This window comes from Protopterus annectens, chromosome 5.part0 (genome assembly GCF_019279795.1).
Source record: "Protopterus annectens isolate FY-2018-M chromosome 5.part0, PAN1.0, whole genome shotgun sequence".
Classification (NCBI taxonomy): Eukaryota; Metazoa; Chordata; order Ceratodontiformes; family Protopteridae; genus Protopterus; species Protopterus annectens.
The window spans coordinates 1,705,859,934-1,705,880,170 of record NC_056735.1 but is presented as its reverse complement, the minus strand read 5'-3'; the positions used below and the strand labels follow the sequence as shown (position 1 = coordinate 1,705,880,170).

The 20,237-nt window shown below is 37.3% G+C and overlaps 1 protein-coding gene across 3 annotated transcripts in view; it reads left to right on the top strand.

Annotated features, from left to right (window-relative positions):
- Positions 1-18,478, top strand: part of POPDC2 (popeye domain containing 2) — a 153,604-nt gene extending 135,126 nt beyond the window's left edge. For 2 of the 3 annotated variants that reach the window (XM_044071496.1, XM_044071494.1), the window contains exon 4: positions 18,050-18,478. In XM_044071496.1, coding sequence (XP_043927431.1) covers positions 18,050-18,135 — 86 coding nt within the window. In that variant the 3' untranslated portion in view covers positions 18,136-18,478. The remainder of the gene's footprint in view (positions 1-18,049) is intronic. The other variant, XM_044071495.1, reaches the window with a different exon arrangement.
- The last annotated feature ends 1,759 nt before the right edge of the window (positions 18,479-20,237 follow it).

Genomic DNA, 20,237 nt, shown 5'->3' with positions numbered 1-20,237 from the left:
GAAGGTGTTCATAGAATGCGTTTATAAAGGATTCTGCAGTCTGGGCCATATTTTCCATAGGCCCGGGGGCTTTGAAGGATTCCACCTCGGTTTTGAGGAGTGTGAAATTTGCTTTAGAAAAGTTTTTCTCTGTGGTTTTCTGGGCAGGGGCTGGGGTCGGGATGTGAATATCTAGTGAGATTAGTTTATGGTCTGATCTTACCAGTGAGGGATACACTTCTGGTCTGGAGCATAGAGTCTCCATGTTGGTGATGATCAGGTCCAGTATGTTTTCCCCTCTTGTGGGAGTGGTAACAAGCTGTTCCATAGCATTTGAGTTTATAAATTCTAGGAACCTTTGGGCTAGGGTGTTGGAGCTAGAGTAATGCTCCCAGTCTATGTTTGGGTAGTTGAAGTCGCCCAATATAATGGTGTTTGGAGAGACCTTCATATTTTCCAGTGTTCTCAGGAAGGCCGAGTGGGGTTCCTGGGTTTGGGAGGGTGGTCTGTAGCAGGCTATAAACTGGAAGGCAGTTTTACCCACTGTTAGTTGCACATGGATAGTCTCTGATGCTTCGTGCTGTGCCACCAACCTGGAGGTGTGGGTATCTTTGATGAATATTGATACTCCCCCTCCTTTTGTGGTTCGGTCCAAGTTTTGGGGCCAAAAAACATGGTATGAGGTATAACCTGGTAGTGCTGGGGTGCTCTCGGGAGCCTTGAACCAGGTTTCTATTACTGCACAGATATCGATGTTCTCCATGCTAAGGAGAGTTTCGAGTGCATGCATCTTAAGGTTTAGACTTCTGGCATTGAGTAGCATTACTCTTAGTTTCTTATCCCTTGTGATACCTATGGAGGTTCGTTTGTCTTTTGAGCCTTGCCTAAAAAAGGCACTATGGGGGTGGGAAGAGCCTTTGCCAATATCCGAAAGCCCAGGGGTGACAGGTGCAAGCCATCCCTAGCAAAGCATTGTGGCTTGTCGAGCATGTCATCCCAGGCTGACAGGCATTGGATCCCCTTTGAATGACACCAATACTTAAGCCAGTTGTTGAAATTGATCATCTTGTCTTCATATTGTGGCATCATTCTTGGTGAGGGTAAGATGCTACTCAAGGTCAGGGTCATACCGGCCTGGGCTACATGCTCAGAGAGCTCATCTATGTCTCTTTTCATGTAGTCCAGGGAGGTACGTCTTAGGTCATTCACACCAGCATGGACAATGACTGAGTCATATTTGTACTTGCCTTGGAGTGACCTGAGTGCTTGTGTTATATGGCGGGTTCTAGCGCCCGACAGGCAGCTCACCGTGACCTTCTCCTTGTTCAGCCTGGTGAGCGGGACATCAGTGTGCCTGATGATAGAGTCACCTATTACAAGTGTATCAGGTGTGTTGTTTAGCCTTAAGGGCTGTGACTGTTCGGCACACTGGCTTTGTGAGCTATGTGTTGCATGTGTTTTGTTTTGGGGTAGCGGTTGCTTGGGTGTCTGCTTTGGAGGTCTCTGTTGCTTAGGCAGATTTTTATTTAGAGCCTCTGAGTATGTTTTTGTGTGTTTATGTGTTTGGTTTGCTGTCGTGGTAGGTCTACGTGAGACTGGAATTGTAGTGAGTGTGGTTTCCTTCTCCTCCTGACTGGTTACGCCAGTACTGAGTTGAGAGAGCTTAGCCTCCAGTTTGGCTATATGGTTGCATCTCTCACATGTGTTGGAATTTGTTGGGAGGAGGAGAGGGTTGTCTGTGTACATGAGGCTGTTGTAACATTGCCTCAAGATTCCCAGATTCACCAGCTGGACTGGAGAGGAGTTTGACAACTGACCTTTGGACATGCTAGAATAGTATTGGGAATTCCTTTATAATTGAAAAAAGGGCCAATGGGGAACAAAGTACTCAAGGGGAGTTTGTGAGGGTGTAGTGCTTTTAATTTTTTAGTGCTGACTTATATAATTGCTTTAGTGAGCAAGTGCCAGGCTTTACAGTAGGAATAGGGTGTTTATTATGAGAACTAGATCAGTTCTAAGGGAAAAAGTGAAGAGCAGACTTTGTGGAGCCGAGAATGGTTTAAACCCAATTTAGTGGCGTTGCCCGATGCTGTGCTATGCGCAAAATTGCGCAAAGCCATGCTAAAGCGGGTTTTAAAGCAGATTTTGACTTACAAATGGACATTGATGAAAAACAATGTGCATATAAGTCAAAACAGCAAAAACATTGAGGTAAGGCTCCAGGCTTCAAAGGTTTATTGTTCATAAAAACAAGACACAAGCGCTTTCACCCTGTGGGCTTCTTCAGGTGTAATAAATAAAGGTACTAGCTCCTCTATTTATACTAATTAACACATACAGCTTAGAGCATTCTTAAAGGTATATTCAAGATACAAGCTCTGTATTAAACAATACTAGTAAAGTACAAAAGTCCAAAATACATAAATACAATATAAATATAAAAACATAGATGTAAGTAAAATACATGTAAAACTGTAATTAAAAACATTTTATCTGCGCAGGGGTTTATTTCTTAGAGCTGGTTTTAGAGGGATATTTTCATTCAGGCTATGACCTATAGTAGCTTTAAGTCTAATGATCCATCTGGCCTCTAAGTTTTCAGTTTTTATCTTGACATCACCTCTACGTATACTTTCAAAAACTCTACCTATAGTGCTTTGACAAGTTCAAAACTAGTTTTTCATGTTGAGAAAAGCTTTTTTTATGTTGTAAGGACTCACCAAGCTGTCCATTTGCTTCCGTTTGTTTCTGGTTGTGCTTCTCCCCCTCGGCTCCGCTTATTCTGTCCTTCCTCGACCTCGACTCACAGATCTGTTTCTGGTAGGTAAAGGGAAACGTAGCCCCGTAGAATGTGGACTGCCTAAAAAATCAGGTGTAGCAGATAAAAGTTCATTGATGCCCTCTTGTATACTGCCATTACCCTCTCGATGCACTTGGGCTTGAGTTAAAAATCAGAAGTCCCTACATATATAGATACCAGCACATCCTTTCAACATCCAGATACACAAGAGGTTTTTACTTTTAATATCAATGCTCGATGTGATTCCCTACATATACTATATCTTGCTACATGTAATATTTGTAGCAAATTTTATGTAGGTAAAACTGACAGAACTTTTAAAGAAAGAATCAGGGAACATGTGTACCACATAAGAAAAGGCAGTTCACACAATGCCTTAGCAAAACATACCAGTGATACCAATTCCCAACATGTATTTTCTTTCAGGGCTATAGGTAGAGTTTTTGAAAGTATACGTGGAGGTGATGTCAAGATAAAAACTGAAAACTTAGAGGCCAGATGGATCATTAGACTTAAAGCTACTATAGGTCATGGCCTGAATGAAAATATCCCTCTAAAACCAGCTCTGAGAAATAAACCCCTGCACAGATAAAATGTTTTTAATTACAGTTTTACATGTATTTTACTTACATCTATGTTTTTATATTACATTGTATTTATGTATTTTGGACTTTTGTACTTTACTAGTATTGTTTAATACAGAGCTTGTATCTTGAATATACCTTTAAGAATGCTCTAAGCTGTATGTGTTAATTAGTATAAATAGAGGAGCTAGTACCTTGATTTATTACACCTGAAGAAGCCCACAGGGTGAAAGCGCTTGTGTCTTGTTTTTATGAACAATAAATCTTTGAAGCCTGGAGCCTTACCTCAGTGTTTTTGCTGTTTTGACTTATATGCACATTGTTTTTTATCAATGTCCATTTGTAAGTCAAAAGTACAGTGTGCACAGTAACAAAAAAGTAATAAAATGTTTGAAAAATATTGTTTTGTATGGTCTCTGAGCTTGTAGCCTTTTGAAGAAAGATTGAGACAGTCTTTTCTTAGTCTTGAAATAATTGTTATTTCTCCAAGATCCGGTGTGCTTGGAATGAGAATAGGGTCACAGGTTCATAGGTATATACTAGGTTAATGGCCACCAAGGCCTTTATAAGCCTAGCTATTCAATCTAACCCAATGGTGTCTGTATGTATCATGGGTGTTTATTAGAGGGGGGCATGTTAGGACATTTCTAAAAGTTATGTGGTAGGCTGTTAGTCTGGGTATTACTGTCTGCCTCTGTCTATCAGAGATATGAGGGCCAGACTCAAGGTGAATTTCCGATTTCCCACCTATTGGTCAAGGTTACGCTTAAATAGGGTTAGGGATGGACTCTGTTTCACATACATGGGGATCCTGTTCCAGAGCATGGGGATCCTTTGAGATAGATATCTGTCTTGCCAACATGTCTTTTTTATGTCACAAGCAAAAATGTAAATCTGTATGCTTCTGATGCTGTTTGTTTTGCAGATATGCAAAAGGTCCAACAGAGCTGGATCTGAGGATGCTTTGTATGCCATGTATAGATCATCTCTCAGTGACCTGTAGGAGACAGAGTTTAGAGATCTGGCTTTATGGCAATCCATATAGAACAATGTGTTTATACTCTGGATTAACCTGGTAAATATATCTTGTAGGCATTCTAACTATTGCATATATCTGGTCAGGTACATGCCAAAGGGGACATTATGCTCGATGATGGGTCTGATAAGGATCGAATAAAGTGACACTATGACTTCTTTGGACTTGGATGCTATGCCCTTACTTATAAGTTGGATGACAAAGAAAGATCTTCTTACTATCTTGTCCACATGTTGGTCAGAGGCCAGATTACTGTCTACATATCTTATCAGATCCATGATCACCAGGTCAACTCTTAGGGGTGTCTTATAGATGGCTTAGGTAACAGTTTTCCCCAAAAGCACTATAATGCATTTCTTGGCATTGAGTTTTAGTCTGTGACTTTGGCACCAGTCATTTGTCTGTGTTAGACCCTCTTGTAAGATGATTGTGTCATGGGTGGAATATATGATAGCTCCCAATTTGCGGTCATCTGTGAACTTGGTCAGCCAATGGCCCTTGATATTTACCCTTACCTCTGAGATATAGATGCCAAATAGGAGCAGTCCCAGCATGGAGCCCTGATGTATCCTGCTAGTGACTGATCTTTTAATAGAGGTGATCTCACCAATCCTCACTTCCTGTTTCCTGACTGTATGTGAGCTGGCAATCCAGTGAGTTATGTACAGGTTTATGCTTAGTTTGGTGTGTATGTCAATTATAGCTGAGTGGAGTACTGTATCAAACACCTTACCTAGGTCCAGGTAGATGATATGCACCATTTGCCCTGATCCATTGCCTTGGTGACCTTCTCAAAGACGTTTACCAGGTTTAGTAGGCATTACCTTCCATTGACAAATCCAAACTGAGTTGGGTCCAGTATCTGAAGGTTGCCTATGTCTTTTTTGATAATTTCCGTGATAATTTAGTCAATGGCTTTGCATATTAGACTAGTCAGATTAATAGGTTTGTAGTTTCTGGGGTCAGTATATGGTCCACCCTTGTGAAGTGGGCTAACCATTGCAGTCCTCCATTCTCATGGTTCAAAGCCTGTTTTGAGGCTATAGTTGAAAAATGATTCAAGTAGTCCTGATAGATCATGCTACAAGCTATTTAAGAGGCATACTGGAATGTTGTCAGGGCCCATTGGGGCTGTACTTTTGGCATCTATATTACATGATCGAAACCTTAGGTTATTGAACACCTAAAGGTTGATCACAAAATATCGAACCCTTAAGATCGAAAACGTCCATTTCCACACAGGGAAATAATGCTGTTGGCCAAATAAAAAAAAAAAGTTATAAACAGAAATAAAGTGGGGTGGGGCTTTGCCCCACACCCCCCGACACCCCCCCACACCCCCCTAACTAAATATACTAACTACAAGATCACTCTACAGCTGAGAAAGAACAAAATCTGTGTAACAGCCAAATGACTCATTTCCCCTGTGTGGAAATGGCTGTTCGCAATTTTCAGACTTCAACATTTTCTGATTGACCTTTAGGTGTTTGATAACCTAAAGTTTCAGTCATGTAATAGGGAACCATATTTTTGGCCTTAGCAAGCACCACCAGGACCAGCTCCCTGTAAGTAGTTGTGAGGTTATGCTAGTAAGTATTTCATGGGGGGAGGCAGTGGGGAGAGGGGTGAACTTTGTGCTGAATTTGTCAGCCAGCAAATTTGTTATGCTACTCTGCTCAGTGAAGATGACACCATCGACTACCATTTTGGCACACTGGTAGGTGCTGCCTTTGAGGTTTCGGACATAACTGTAGAAGGCTTTGTCATTGTCTTTAGCCTGTGAAGTTATCTTGACCTCATAATTGTCTCGTTGGACTTAATTAGTCATCTTAGTTTCATTTTTAGTTTAATTAGAGAACTCCTATCATTATAGGAGTTCTTCCTGATTTTGACCATGACTTTTTTCCTTTTGTTATCTACCCTATTAAGGTTAGGAGTCCATCAGTGTGGTTTGTTTTTAGTTTGTTTTGGACTTACTTCTAGTAGGTACAGCAGCCTATCTACAGTCATTTATGTGGTTGTACAGGGTCTATTTGAACAATTCCATATAGGTTGCTGTGAACTCAGGTTTTGGAGGGGCACTGAATTTTGACAACCTATTGCTTAATACAATGTAGTTTGCTTTGGAATAGCTCCTAACTTTTACAGGGTTTGCTGTGGTTATGGAGTTGATTTATATTTTGAAGGAGACAGCTTTATGGTCTTACCTCATCAGTGAGGACTTAATGTTGAGGGGTGGGGGTGGGGTGGAAGTGCAGCACTCTCCCATATTGGTGAGTCCCAGGCCCAGTATATTTGAACTTCTGGTGGGTGTGTGTACTATCTGGTCAATGGTGTTTGTTTTAATAACATCAAGGAATTGCTCTGTCTGTGAGTATGAGGTAATGCATGTTTCTCAGTTTATACGGAGGTAGTTAAAATCTCCCATTAATAGGGTATTTGGTTTAATGGGAAGTGTCTGCAGTAGGCCTAGGCATGAGCTATGGGATTCTAGGGACATACAGGTTAAACTATAACTTCCTAGGTGATTTGCATGTGGATAAATTCCAAAGAATTGCCCTGTTTAACCAAAGTAGAATTATACTTGTAATATAGATAGAGACTCCTTCACCTTTTCCCCGTCTGTGCAGTTGATGATCTAAATGTGTAGAGGGCACTGAAGTCTTGTACTGCCTGAATACTTTCTGTGGATTTAAATCATGTCTTGGTAAAGGCACAGATGTCTATATTCTCTAGAGAGAGGAGAACTTGTAGGGTTTCTTGTTTAGGCTCCTAGCAGACTGCAGTAACACCTTTAGGATTCTTGGGGTTTTATTTGCTATGTCAGTACATTTGTCAGTTTGGCATTTACTAAAAAAGGCTCTAAGGGTGGATAAAGTTTTAGACAATATTTGGAAGCATAGGGGAAACAGGTGCAGACCATCCTTTACAGTGCAAAGTGGTTTGTTAATCATTACCACGACAGCCAAAGTCTCCAGTATCAGTCTTTTCTTAGTGCACAAAGAAACACAAGCGCTTTCACGATAGCTTCATCAGGTGTAATGAAAAAGCACTACCTAAACACACCTTATATACAAAAATAGTGTAGTCACATGACAAAGGTAATTACAAATTAAAAGGGTAACAACTATATGCTTATGTGAAACAATTTTAAAACATACATATACATTTTATATCATAAAAGCACTTAAAATAACATATATAGGACAAAACATACATATACATTTTATATCATAAAACAATTTAGAATAACCTGTAAGACTGGCAGGCCTTTTAAAGATAGAATAAGGGAACATATGTATCACATAAATAGGTCTAATTATGTAAATGCCTTGGCTAAGCATATTCATGATACAGACTCTGCACACAGTTTTAAGTTTTTAGTTATTGTGGAATTTGTGATAGTATTAGAATAGGAGATGTGAGGCATATAACAGAGGAACTTGAGTCTACTTGGATTGTCAGGATGAGGGCAAATGTAGGCAGTGGGCTAAATGAAAGTGTACCACTTAGACCAAGGCTGAAATCAAGACCTCTAAGGAGATAGTTTTTATTTAGTAAACTCATGCACCACTATCGTGAAAGCACTTGTGTTTCTTTGTGCACTATGTTCTTCTTGGGTCCTGTTTTTACTACTTTTGTTTCTATGAACTCAACTTGTGAGTTACTGGTGGTATTGTTTTTAGTATTTTTAGTTTGATAATCATGTCATCTTAAGCTAACAAATATTGAATCCCCTTGGAAAGACACAAGAAACTAAGCTAATTATTGAAGTCAGTCATCTTTTGATCATACTGTGGCCTCATCTTTGGTGAAGGCAGAATGCTGCTCAATACAAGTCACATACCTCCTTGGGACACATTCACAGAGACAAACAATGTCTCTCTTCATATACTCCAGGTAAGTCCAGCTAATACTATAAGGGGACTAAATTTGTCTTGTCCATAATTTGCACCCATGTGGTGCAGGGAAGCTTAGTCCTGAGCAGAAAACAATTTTGTGGTGTTTTAGCATGGGTTCTACTTGCTTGTAAACTGCACATACCAAGTATATATGTTTTGAGTGCATTTGCAGTTGAACTGACAGTTATGAGTAATATTTACTGGAGAACTACAATACTAGGATGGTAGATAAGGGTAGTAGTTTTGCTGGAGCATTAGAATACTATGGTAGTAGTTTTTAGAACTGATTTGTATATCCATGGTAGTTTTTATAAGCCATCAGATGTAAGGGGGTTAATAAATCACCTATGTATATAATGATACTAACCCTGCCATGTATATAATTTTAGGCTTCTGCTTTTAAGCAGTCTATCTATCTATCTATCTATCTATCTATCTATCTATCTATCTATCTATCTATCTATCTATCTATCTATCTATCTACCTGTCTATCTATCTAGATATCTATCTTTTTTTGTTGATTGGGTTAGTCCTATTTGGTCGGTGTCCTGACTAAAGGAAATTTGGACAGGGTAGTTGAGAAAATCCCCGAGTCTTTTTGACAAGTGCCATGGAACCTCTTACAACAACCTGAGCTAAATCCAGAACATCAGCATATGAGACTTTAATTTAATGTCTCCTTTGAAAAATGGTGCATTCAAAATTGTAGCACCCCTCTTTATGCTTCTTTGTTATGTGTGTTATGCTTTTCTGCTGTTTTTTTTATGATGAAATTTTGGGAGAAAGCATATATAAAACTGGGTCTTCTACACATATCAGAAAACTTTCAGGAAAAAAGCAGTGCCACAATGTTAGAACTTCTTCATCATGAAGATTGGACTGAATTAAAGTACTTGGAATCTTGTAATTCTATGAAGTTTGTTACATACATGAAAATAAATATACCCTTTAGATTGCCATTTTGACTTGGAGAATACAAATAACTTTAAAGCATGGATTTCTGATAAGAATGTTCTCTAACACTATGCTTTGCTATACATAAATTGATCCGAATTAAAAATATAAGCTGATTAACTGCAACTTCAACTTCCAAAAAAACATAGCTCAGCAAAGTGAATTCTCTGCGCCAGGAAGCATTTTACAATTAAATCATCTTCTTTGTGGAGTGTGTACACCAGGGTTCAATCCTTGGGCCATTGCTCTTCAGCATGTACTTCTCCGACTTTAAAGCAAAGGTTTTATGGCTGTCCAAATTTGCAGATGACTATAAACTTGGTGTCATCATAAACTCCCCAGAGGACTCCAAGATACTCCAAGAAGGTCTCTCCAAAACAAAACAATCGTTGTCAAAATCTATGGACTAAAACTAAATGTCAATAAATGTATAACAGTATCCTTGGCAAGCATGACTTATCTTGTAACCATCATATTGACAACACACTCGCAAAAGATGATCCCTTAGTCAGGAATCTGAGAACCTATATTGACAATGAACTGTCCTTTGATCACTATTTATCTACTATTGTATGGACATCATTTTATTATCACACTTGTATCTAAAGGTATGGCATCCAGGTATGTAATCACTCCACTGTTCTCGGCTCTCATTACGCTGATCATTAAATAAAATGCCCCTTTTGGTATGTGCCTTTCTAAACAATTGTTGCAACTAAAATGACCACAATGCTTTCTCACTAAAAAAGCCAGCAGAGTAATCATAAAAACTATGTAGACCATCTCAAAGCCTTGTCCCTCTTTTCAGTACCATACAGGTACTAAGAGGCAAGTTCTGATACTCTGTAAAGGCTGTTAAGATGAGGCACTAGAGAGGATTACTGATTGTGTGCTGCTACAAGGTGCATGTTTTACTTTGAATGTGATTTCACATCAAGGCAGAGAAATTTGGTGAATTTTTATCCATTGGAGTTCTTATTGTGTCTTTTTGGACGTGTTTTTTTTTTTTTATTATTAAAGCAACTAAAGGTAATCACTGGCTCTTCTTTTTTGTCTGTGGTTCCATACTTCTGCCTCATGTTTAGATCCACAACAGACCCTATCCTGTCAGAATTATTGCACATTTGCAAGTCTAATGGCAGTACGAACACCCACTCAAGGGAGCTCAGTCTCATTTGCAACAGAAATAGGATATGTTGGAGGGATAGGTATGTATCACAGAGAATACTGTTTTCATGGAACCATCTTCCATTCCCAATGAAGCAAAATATTCCTCTTACTCCATTCATATGTATTTTAGATAAGTGGGTGGGAAACTCTAAATTTACCCTTGTTAAGCACCCTTGTCCCTCATGGATAGGAGAAACAACTAAGTGAGCTAACAGATTTTTTTTTTCTGCCCACCTCTGGATTATTCATACATAAAACATAAAGGTAAAAACTGCCAGGGGAATGTAAAGTTAGGCTTCTTAAGATCCTCACAAATCAGTAGCCTAGCGAGAACCTATGGACCTATGAAAACCAGTGTGTAAAGTATTGAGACTGGTCAAACAGAACAGCTTAGATTGTACCTACAGAGACCTGATAAATGAGTATTCTTATGAAGCATGAAATGTTTGTTTAACCAATCAGAGCAATGCAGATGTCTGAGAGTCCAGAAATGAGTGTTTTTATAAGAGATCAAAGCTGAAAGAACCATTACCTCATTCTCAGAGAGATAAGAGAGCATTCAATCAAAGGTTAGTTCAGTATGAGGATTCTTGAAAACTCACATAAAGTTGAATTGTTCAGGTCTTTATGAGTCAGGAAAAGAAAATGTTATTTGAAAACAGCTTGATACAGTTATAGTGTATAAAATGTTGAGTATATAGCCTGAATGAAACAGATGAGCTGCATTTTCATGATATGCATTCCTGTATATCACATGATACAAATAACACAATGACAGCATAGTGTGTGTGTGTGTGTGTGTGTGTGTGTGTGTGTGTATATGTGTGTGTGTGTGTGTGTGTGTGTGTGTGTGTCTGTGTGTGTATATTTATATATATATATATATATATATATATATTTATATATATATATATATATATATGTATATATATATATATATATATATATATATATATCTATATATATGTAGTCACTTCACAGTAGGATTGTTTGATATGATTTTCTCCCACATTCCAAAGTTCTACAATGGCCATAGGTGTGAGTGTGCATCTGTATATGTGGTATGGAAGAACAACCATGGCAGGGCATGCCATCAGTCGGTGTGAACATCGGCTGTAGATGATTGTCAAAACTGAAGTAACCCCATGATCAATAGCATGGTCCATACTAATGAGTGTAAAATGACATTGGGGTGAGGAAGCCCATGCATGTTAGCCACATCGTTTTTGGAAATGACAACACCCCGTATGGCAGACTGATTTGTTGATGTATAAAATATGTGTATTGCACCATGGTGCATGTATGTTTTTATACTAAGAATTGTGATGCACTTGTGTACTCGAGCGGATCATTGTTGAGACATGTGCAGCAATGGAGAATATACAGACAGTGCCTGATATACCACCAAATGAGTGACTAGCAAAGTGTGGACCATTTCTTCTATCAACACTTATGTATGCTTCCCCAGTTCTTACCAACCTTAAAAAGAGAGATTTAATTAAACTTGAAACATGCTATAATGAAATAGCTAAATTTACAACTGACTGCCCACATCATACCCACCACTGTCACTCCTTAAAAAAAATCTCCTGGTTAGAACTCCCACAATTTCTATCATATAACTAATTAACATTAGCACACAAACTAGTATATGAACCTGAGAAAAACCCTGCCCTTCTAAATATTCTCCAGCCCTGTACCACAAATCGTTCTTCCCTTAACAAATAAATCTCTACTACAAGTGTCCAAATCCACTAATACGGCAGGCGACTCCCTATTTTCTCATCATCTAGCAATAAGATGGAATTCACTACCTCACAGCATCAGAACCAGCACAAATACCAACCAATTCAAAAAGATTCTTAAAACTTATCGTAATGACACCTGGCTTTAGTTTAAAACAAAAAACGAAGGAACCAAGTCAGAGATCACTCCAGGGTATTTTATTGAGCGCTTTCGTTTCTAGTAAAAACTCCTTCAGAATAACAATTAAAACCCAGCACATCTTTTTATACTCTACATAATTAATTATCTATGTTAAAAACTCCACCTTCTTAAAGGCAAATAAGCATTGTAGAACCTTACAACCCATTGACTAAATATAAAAGATATCTATGCAAATGCACATCAGACAAATACATATGTACTCAATAAAACACTCCCCTAGCTATCATCATCATAATAATAATGATGGTAATAATGAGTAATGATAGTAATTATTACATAACGAATTCTGTTCTTAATCCTAAGATAGAGATAATCGAGATGACACTATTCAGCCCTGGATAATTTGCATTAGCCCAAAGTTACCATCTCAATTCTTTTAATTCTTGATAATCATTCAGTGGTCCCCCTCTTTCTCCTAGGGACACCTGATTGATAATTATAAATCTAAAACTATGTCCTTCATGTAATGCAATATGTGCTGCTAAGGCATTTTTGATGTCTTTTTTTGAAATATCATAATAGTGCTGGTATACCCGACTTCTAAGGATGTTAATAGTTTTCCCTATGTTGAAACTTGAACATAGGGCTAAGTATGCCACACCCTTACTTCTACAATTGAACTTTGTATATAAAACATGTTTACCATAATTTGGAATATGAATATTAATATGAATCTTATTGGTTTCTATCATATATTTGCATTGTAGACAATAACCACATTTTGTCATCCCACCTTTTTGTCCTGTATGTTTGACCCTCTCCAACATAGTTTTAAAACTATCATCCTTCTTGTATACAATTCTTGGAGATGTTCCTACAAGTTAAGATACTTTTGATCTATACTAAAAACACTCCAGTTATGATTAATAATTTCTCTGATATCAAAAAATGCTTATTATAAGTAAGTACTGCAGCTTTTTTGAAATCAGACATCTCAGCCTGGTTGTTACTTGCTTGCACAGTGTAACCCATCCCTAAAAGGGGAACAAAATGACATTATTTCATTTATAACCTCCTGCAATATTTTTATTATCATGAACACATATCATAGTTTGCTTGTTACTTGTCTAATGTTTACTTACACAGCAGCCTTTGACAGTAGTAATCATGCTTTCTGAATCCAAAAAACTTGAACTGTTCTCTTATGTAGGAAGATACTACATTTCAGTAACGTGACTGTAATACAATGACAGATTGTTGACTCAACAATCATTGCATCTTTTATGACATTCCATCAGAATAGTTTCACTTTTTTGTGGTATGCACATCAGTTTTCACACTTCTGATGCTGGTATCGTTCTCATTAATATTTCAAGAGGACCCCTTCTTCTACACCTGAAACACCTTAAGGCATTACTCGATACATTTGTTTTACAGCAGACTTCATATTTATTAAAGTAACTGAAGATTTTGAAGTTGACAATTCATTTTTAAACAATCTGTCATTAACAAATGCATTATTAAAGTTACTACCTCATCAGATTAATTTGCAGCACCTATTTTCTCATATCAGTAGGTAATAATCTTCTAATCTGCTCACTGCTGGAACTTCTAACATTTTTATTTTACTCTTATTATCAGGAACTAAACACAAGTTTATAATGTGTTTTAAATCAGACATCTAAGTTTTTACCAGTTTGCCTGCATCGATAATCCAGCTGTGAAATTTTACAGCTTGCACTTCACAAGTTATCAAAGGTCGCCCTCCATACCCTTAGCTAGAACAGTAAAAATGGCAACAACTACCACAAAGTATAGTCCAAGATTTAATCACTTAAAACAGCATGAAACAACATAAAATCAGAACAAAATCAGAGCAAAAATATTGTTAAAAGCACTTTCAGGCTAGTGCCCTTCTTCCGACAATTTACTAAAAAATTCAAACAGTTCAAATAAGTTACAACCAATCAGAAATCAGTAATTTATCCACCTTTTCTTTAGGGCTAGCTTAAGGGGAACAACATCATTGAGTCCTGGAAATCTGTGAGCTATTAACTCTATAGTCCATCTTGTTTCCTGATACTCTGTTTCATTCACCAGGCCGTCCCCCCCCTTAAACTCTTATATATGCTCTGTATAAGTGTGAACCTAAAATCATGTCCTGTAAATTGATGAATGTGTTGATATAAAGCATTGTGCTCATTATGTAGCCTTATGGCAGACAAATGGTTCAATATCATGTAATAGCAGTCACTCCTGGGAACAGTTTTATAACAAAAAGTTTGTTACCTAGGTTTCTCATTTTCAACAGCACAGATTTTGACATTTGGGAGTTTCAATTGAAGTAACCACTCACACACACGCACACACACACACACACACACACACACACACACACACATATATATATATATATATATATATATATATATATATATATATATATATATATGATTAATCTATCTAGATCTATGTATCTAGCTATCTATCTAGCTATCTTTCCATCTGTGAGTGTATATGTTATGTGATGAGCTCTGCCTGGCTTTACATTACTTTAAATTGCTGTTTATTCACTGACTTTTTAAAAATGTTTACCATGCTGGATACATATAAAGCACTAATGAATGCAGCAGACTCCATCCTGATTACTAATGCTGGTTTCTTTGTTTCAAATAGAGTACACAATATCTAGCTATAACAATGATAAATAACTGAAAGGATACATAAGAAAAAATGAATATGTAGCAGAACAGAAAGTGAAAGGGATATTTATGTTTATGTTTTCTGAACGACACATTTAATAAGAGATTTTCGGTAACACTCATAATGTTGGTGTAATAAATAAATGCTTATTTATTTATTTACCACTTGGGTCATCTTTGCCAAAGCTCCTTTTCAGATTGACCTAAGGAAATAAGTACATATGAGACACGTCAAAACTTTTGCTGAAATCTAGGTTAGTCATACAGGGCTACATTTTAACATTATAACATAATGACCAGCAGAGGGATCCACTGCATGCTAGAAAAAGTAAACATACCTTTCCATTTGCTAGGCTTTTCTCATAACAAGCAATATTAAAAGGTTTAATCATTTAAGGAGATGGTAGACAGAATGACAATACAAAGAAGGGAGGGTGAACAAAAATAAGAGTTAAAAAAAAAAATATATATATATATATATATATATATATATATATATATATTGTGGTGAGTACTATTTAAATAGTATAGGGGTCAGAGAGAGGGATACACATGCATTAGGATAGGTGAAGAAGGGGAATAAAACAATACTTGGCTCATGAGTAATAGTTTTATTTTGTCAAAAAAGAATAACTTATGTGAACTGTGTGTTGAAGGTCTACAGTGAGGTGGACAAAGCATCAGAAGAGGGAGAATGAGTTCATGGTATGATCCATGGATGTACTGGCAGTACTGTCACTTTTTTTTTTTTTAATGAGTTCTGAGTCATTCTGGAACGTATATTTTTTTCTTTATTTTCCATCTTTTTTTCTTAGTGTTCCTGCTGGTTATTAACACTCCAATGGCCCTGGTGAGTCAGGAGGCTATTATTTATACAGCCACCAGGCTTCATCTTTAACTACTGTCCTGTGTGGCTGTTTCACACACAGGATACCCCCAGTGCTGCATCAGTGACTCGAGTAACCTGTTAAATCATGGTTGCAGTATGAATGTTCAGTGAAATGGGTACACACCTCGGCTTATACAGCTTCTTACTACAATATGCACTTTCCCTGGGTGTCAGTCATCTAGAGGGTTATTGTGACTCGCATCCCAAAGAAGGGTGAACTGGTGTTGCACACACACACACACACACACACACACACACACACACACACACACACACACACACACACACGCGCAAACACACACACACACACACACACACACACACACACACACACACACACACACACACACACACTCGCGCACTCTCACCCTCCCTGGTCAGCTATACCAACACCTACATCACCAGTCAGTTCCAGGTCATCTGGGTTATAAGCATGATTTATACACCTGTGCACAAAGTTAACCCTTTGGAAGATGAAGTTAAGTAGAATATATGTTTCCATTTGCATGGTAGTGAAGAGAATATCATCAGGGTACAAGCAGATATTTTGGTCAGTGCTCCTAAAATAATTTATGAGATGACATCATGGGAGTTTGTTGTAGATACTAGTAAAAGAGACTAGAGGATTACATCTGTCAGCACATCCTTGCAATCTGAAATCTCCACAATGTGCCAAGCTCTGTCAGGTTAACCATGTTGCAGCTCTGTGGCAAGGACCATGCTTCCTATTAATATGATGGGGAAGGCAATATGAATTATGGAAGGAAAGGTAATGCAGCTTTTTCATTCAGTGAAACATGCTAACCTTTTTAGTGTTTTAGCACTGGAGCTGCTCACATATTCTTGAGTGTGACCCTTAATGAATTCTTCCTAGGAAGAATCCTAGGAATTCTCACAGATGTAAGGGACTTGCCTATTTCACAAGAACAGTGAATCACATTGAGTAGGGAAATATTTTTGGAGAAGCTGTTTACCATGAAACATAATACTTTTACAAGCATTTAGGGAGAGTTTTTCACAATGTTTCAGACTTCTCTGAAACCCAGAATATACCTGCCCAGTGTTAACTAATGAGTGGATTGGGGCAATGAAATAATATGCAGGGCACAGAGTAGCCAGTCAAATCATATGTTATTAAATCAAATGTACTTCGCTGAATGTGATATGGCAAACATATAGTTAGTTGGAGAGGGGAAGAGATGAACATTGATTTTATTTATTTTTTGTCATATTATTGGAATGCTTAAGACACACTTTTTGAGATAAGTTGTGTTGGCTGTGACTTGCTGGAACATTTTAATACAGTGTATAAAGAGCTGTGGGGGGTTGGCTCTTTGGGGATTTCTAAGGCTGGAATTTTTTTATGTGATCTGTAGTTTCATTAGTGGACTTTCAATTAGTTCTAACTAAATTGTAATTACTTGCTGTTTACTGACAGCTTTTGGCATTATGGGTCACAATGACAGAGCGAGTAAGAGAGAGAAATTGACAGAGAAAAAGAGGCAAGTCCCTGTCATGTGCTCCTACCTGGCTAAAAGAATCCAGATAAATACATAATTAAAAGACTTTCAATCAGCTAATAAATGTGATTTTTGTTAGAATATAATCTGTTTTTACTGACAGAGACTTAGCTAAACATAAACAATATAGGAAACAAGCAATGACAAAAATGATTTCAAACTGTATCTTTTTTTGTTTTATGTACAAGACATTGCTTTCATAAACATGTACAGAATGACAGGAAACACTGCAGAGAAACGTAGTTGTGGGACTAAAACACTTCTTGCTTGTCTTGTATCACGTTTGCTGCAGCGTGAGATGTCTTCAGTTTTAACGTGAAATTGAGTAATATGTGAGGATGGAGAATTCTTACTTTTGTGCAAAATTCTTACATGATTCATAATGAGTTTCATTCCAAATTTTGTAATACAGTTTATTCTGAAATGTAATATGGCTAAACTTGCATTTTTTCAGAAAATAGATATATATATTTTTTTTTTTTGCAAATTCTGAATTCTGTCAAGACTTACACATTGAAGTTCTCATAATAAGATACGAAAAACAGCAGCTTAATTTGCTTAACTAATTGTGGGGAATGGTGAATTAACTGAGAACAGATGTTGATAGTATTTCTTTCTTTTTTCAGCCTGTGATAATCTCCTCAGGACCTACCCCAAAGTGTTATTTAAAGGAAGAGCTCCACTGGCTCCCACAATGACACCAGAACTTTAAAAATGACCAAGTCTAGAAGTGGATACTTCTGTTATGTATAGACTGCTGTATAACCCTGTGTATTATACATGCATGCAGATCACACCAAAGTCTCTGCAGTTCTCTAAATGGGAATGAATGATACTTCCTGCTGAATATGCCAGGCACCTGATGCACAGCGACACCACTGCTACAGACACAAATGACTGCAACATTACACATGCATTACATGCAAGAAGCACTCAAATTTCGTGCACATTGGTTTTAAATGGACACTGAGTAGCTGATTTTAAAATGCAAAAAATGTTTATTAACTATTAAAATGCATTTGTTTATGACAGTATTAAAGATTTGAAGCACCTCACAAAGGCTCTGTGATCTTTATTTTAGGTGGGGGGGGGGGGTTGTGAAACATATTATATGTTGTTTCTAAAGAGATCCACCAGGTTTTTATTTTGAAAGTTTTGCTTGGAAAAAGGCACCACACATGAGATGCATGATGGAAAAAAGGAACCATTTAGCACTTTTTAATGGATGTTAAAAAGGGGTAGCTAGCGATACTAAGTTACAGGGCTGCAGCCCCTCCTCCTATGTCAAGAACATTTTTTTTGTTAAGAAACAGTATTATTCTTATTTTTATTTTGCTGATAGTTTTGTTGAAATAAAGATTAATTTTTATGTGGCCACATTTTTTGACGTATCTAAAAATAACGTTTTTAAAGGAATGTCATGGGAAGTCAGTCTGTTACCTCATATTGGTAAAGACAAACCCAGGGCTTGGATATTATATTTTCAGGAAGGCCACCTTTATTAGATTACAGGATTTAATTGTTTTGCTTGTGCAAATCATAAGATACATAAATATCTAGGTTTTATTACTCTCCCTTTTCATAGGTTAGTACTAGGTTGTCTACCCCTATGGACACTTTAAGCCTACCCAAATTTCCCAACTCATTGGGAAGAGTCAAACCTTGTACTTTGTGTCTGTAAGGTAAACAGCTTAACTATTATGCCAGCCACCAACACTTCTGACTAAAGGTGTTATAGAAGTCATAATAACAAAAGGATATACTATCAAAGCAAGGCTTGTACTCAGAACCTTTAGATTATAAAACCAGGACTTCGACCACTTCACTACAGAGCCATAGATTAGGCTTTTGAGCTGTCTGCCAATATTAAACTGTATCTATTTGCACTTTCAGCATCTTGCAAATTGCCAAATCATTGCAGACCACATGCCCCATAGCAACTCACATAAGCAGTAGTATTTGTCTGTGGAATTATCCGTTGTACTTTAAAGGGCCTTGCAAACGTCATGAAGAATTACTGTAATGAAGTAACAGCAACTGTTTTAAGTAGGCTGGGCCATTTGCTTATTTGCAGGGCTTTGCCTAATGCTGCAGGTCTATCAGATTCTAGGTGCATAAATATTATCATGTATCTAATATAAAATTCACAAAACAAGCATTACATTAGAAGAAAACAAACAACTACAACTCATTGAAAATGTATGTGACATTTAGACATTTATTACACAAATGATAAGAAGCAAATATTTTCAAACTACTGGACATATTGTCAAGCTTTAAAATGTAATTCTTGAAGTGCATCCATGTTTCCTTCTAAACATAGATGTACATTCATTATACATATAGCATAAAACAGCCACACACACATGCATGCACTGTGCAGATAGACATACACACACCATGCAAGGGCCTACAGAGACAAACATGCATGCATGCATGCATGCACATATCTGACTAAAATTAACACATTAAGTTAAAGGCAAACATTTTAAGGTTTTGTATTGGAACACTGCCTCACCAGATGCCCAGTAGCAAGCACCACCCAAATCCCGCCCAACACCCTCCCCGTGACGTTTATTGTTCATCTACTTCTGAATAAACATAAGAAGACCTCTGCTGGTCAAATGAATATGTAAACATTGATTTGTAGTGCATTTCCAATAGTTGCCAACCAAGCATCATTACTGTTTATGTTATTTCCATGCAAAAACAGATTAAGAAGCTAGTGGAAAACCTGTCGCTGTTAATTACATTAAAAAACAACTACAGAACACAGTACTTTTCAACTATTACACTTTAATCATTATTCCAACT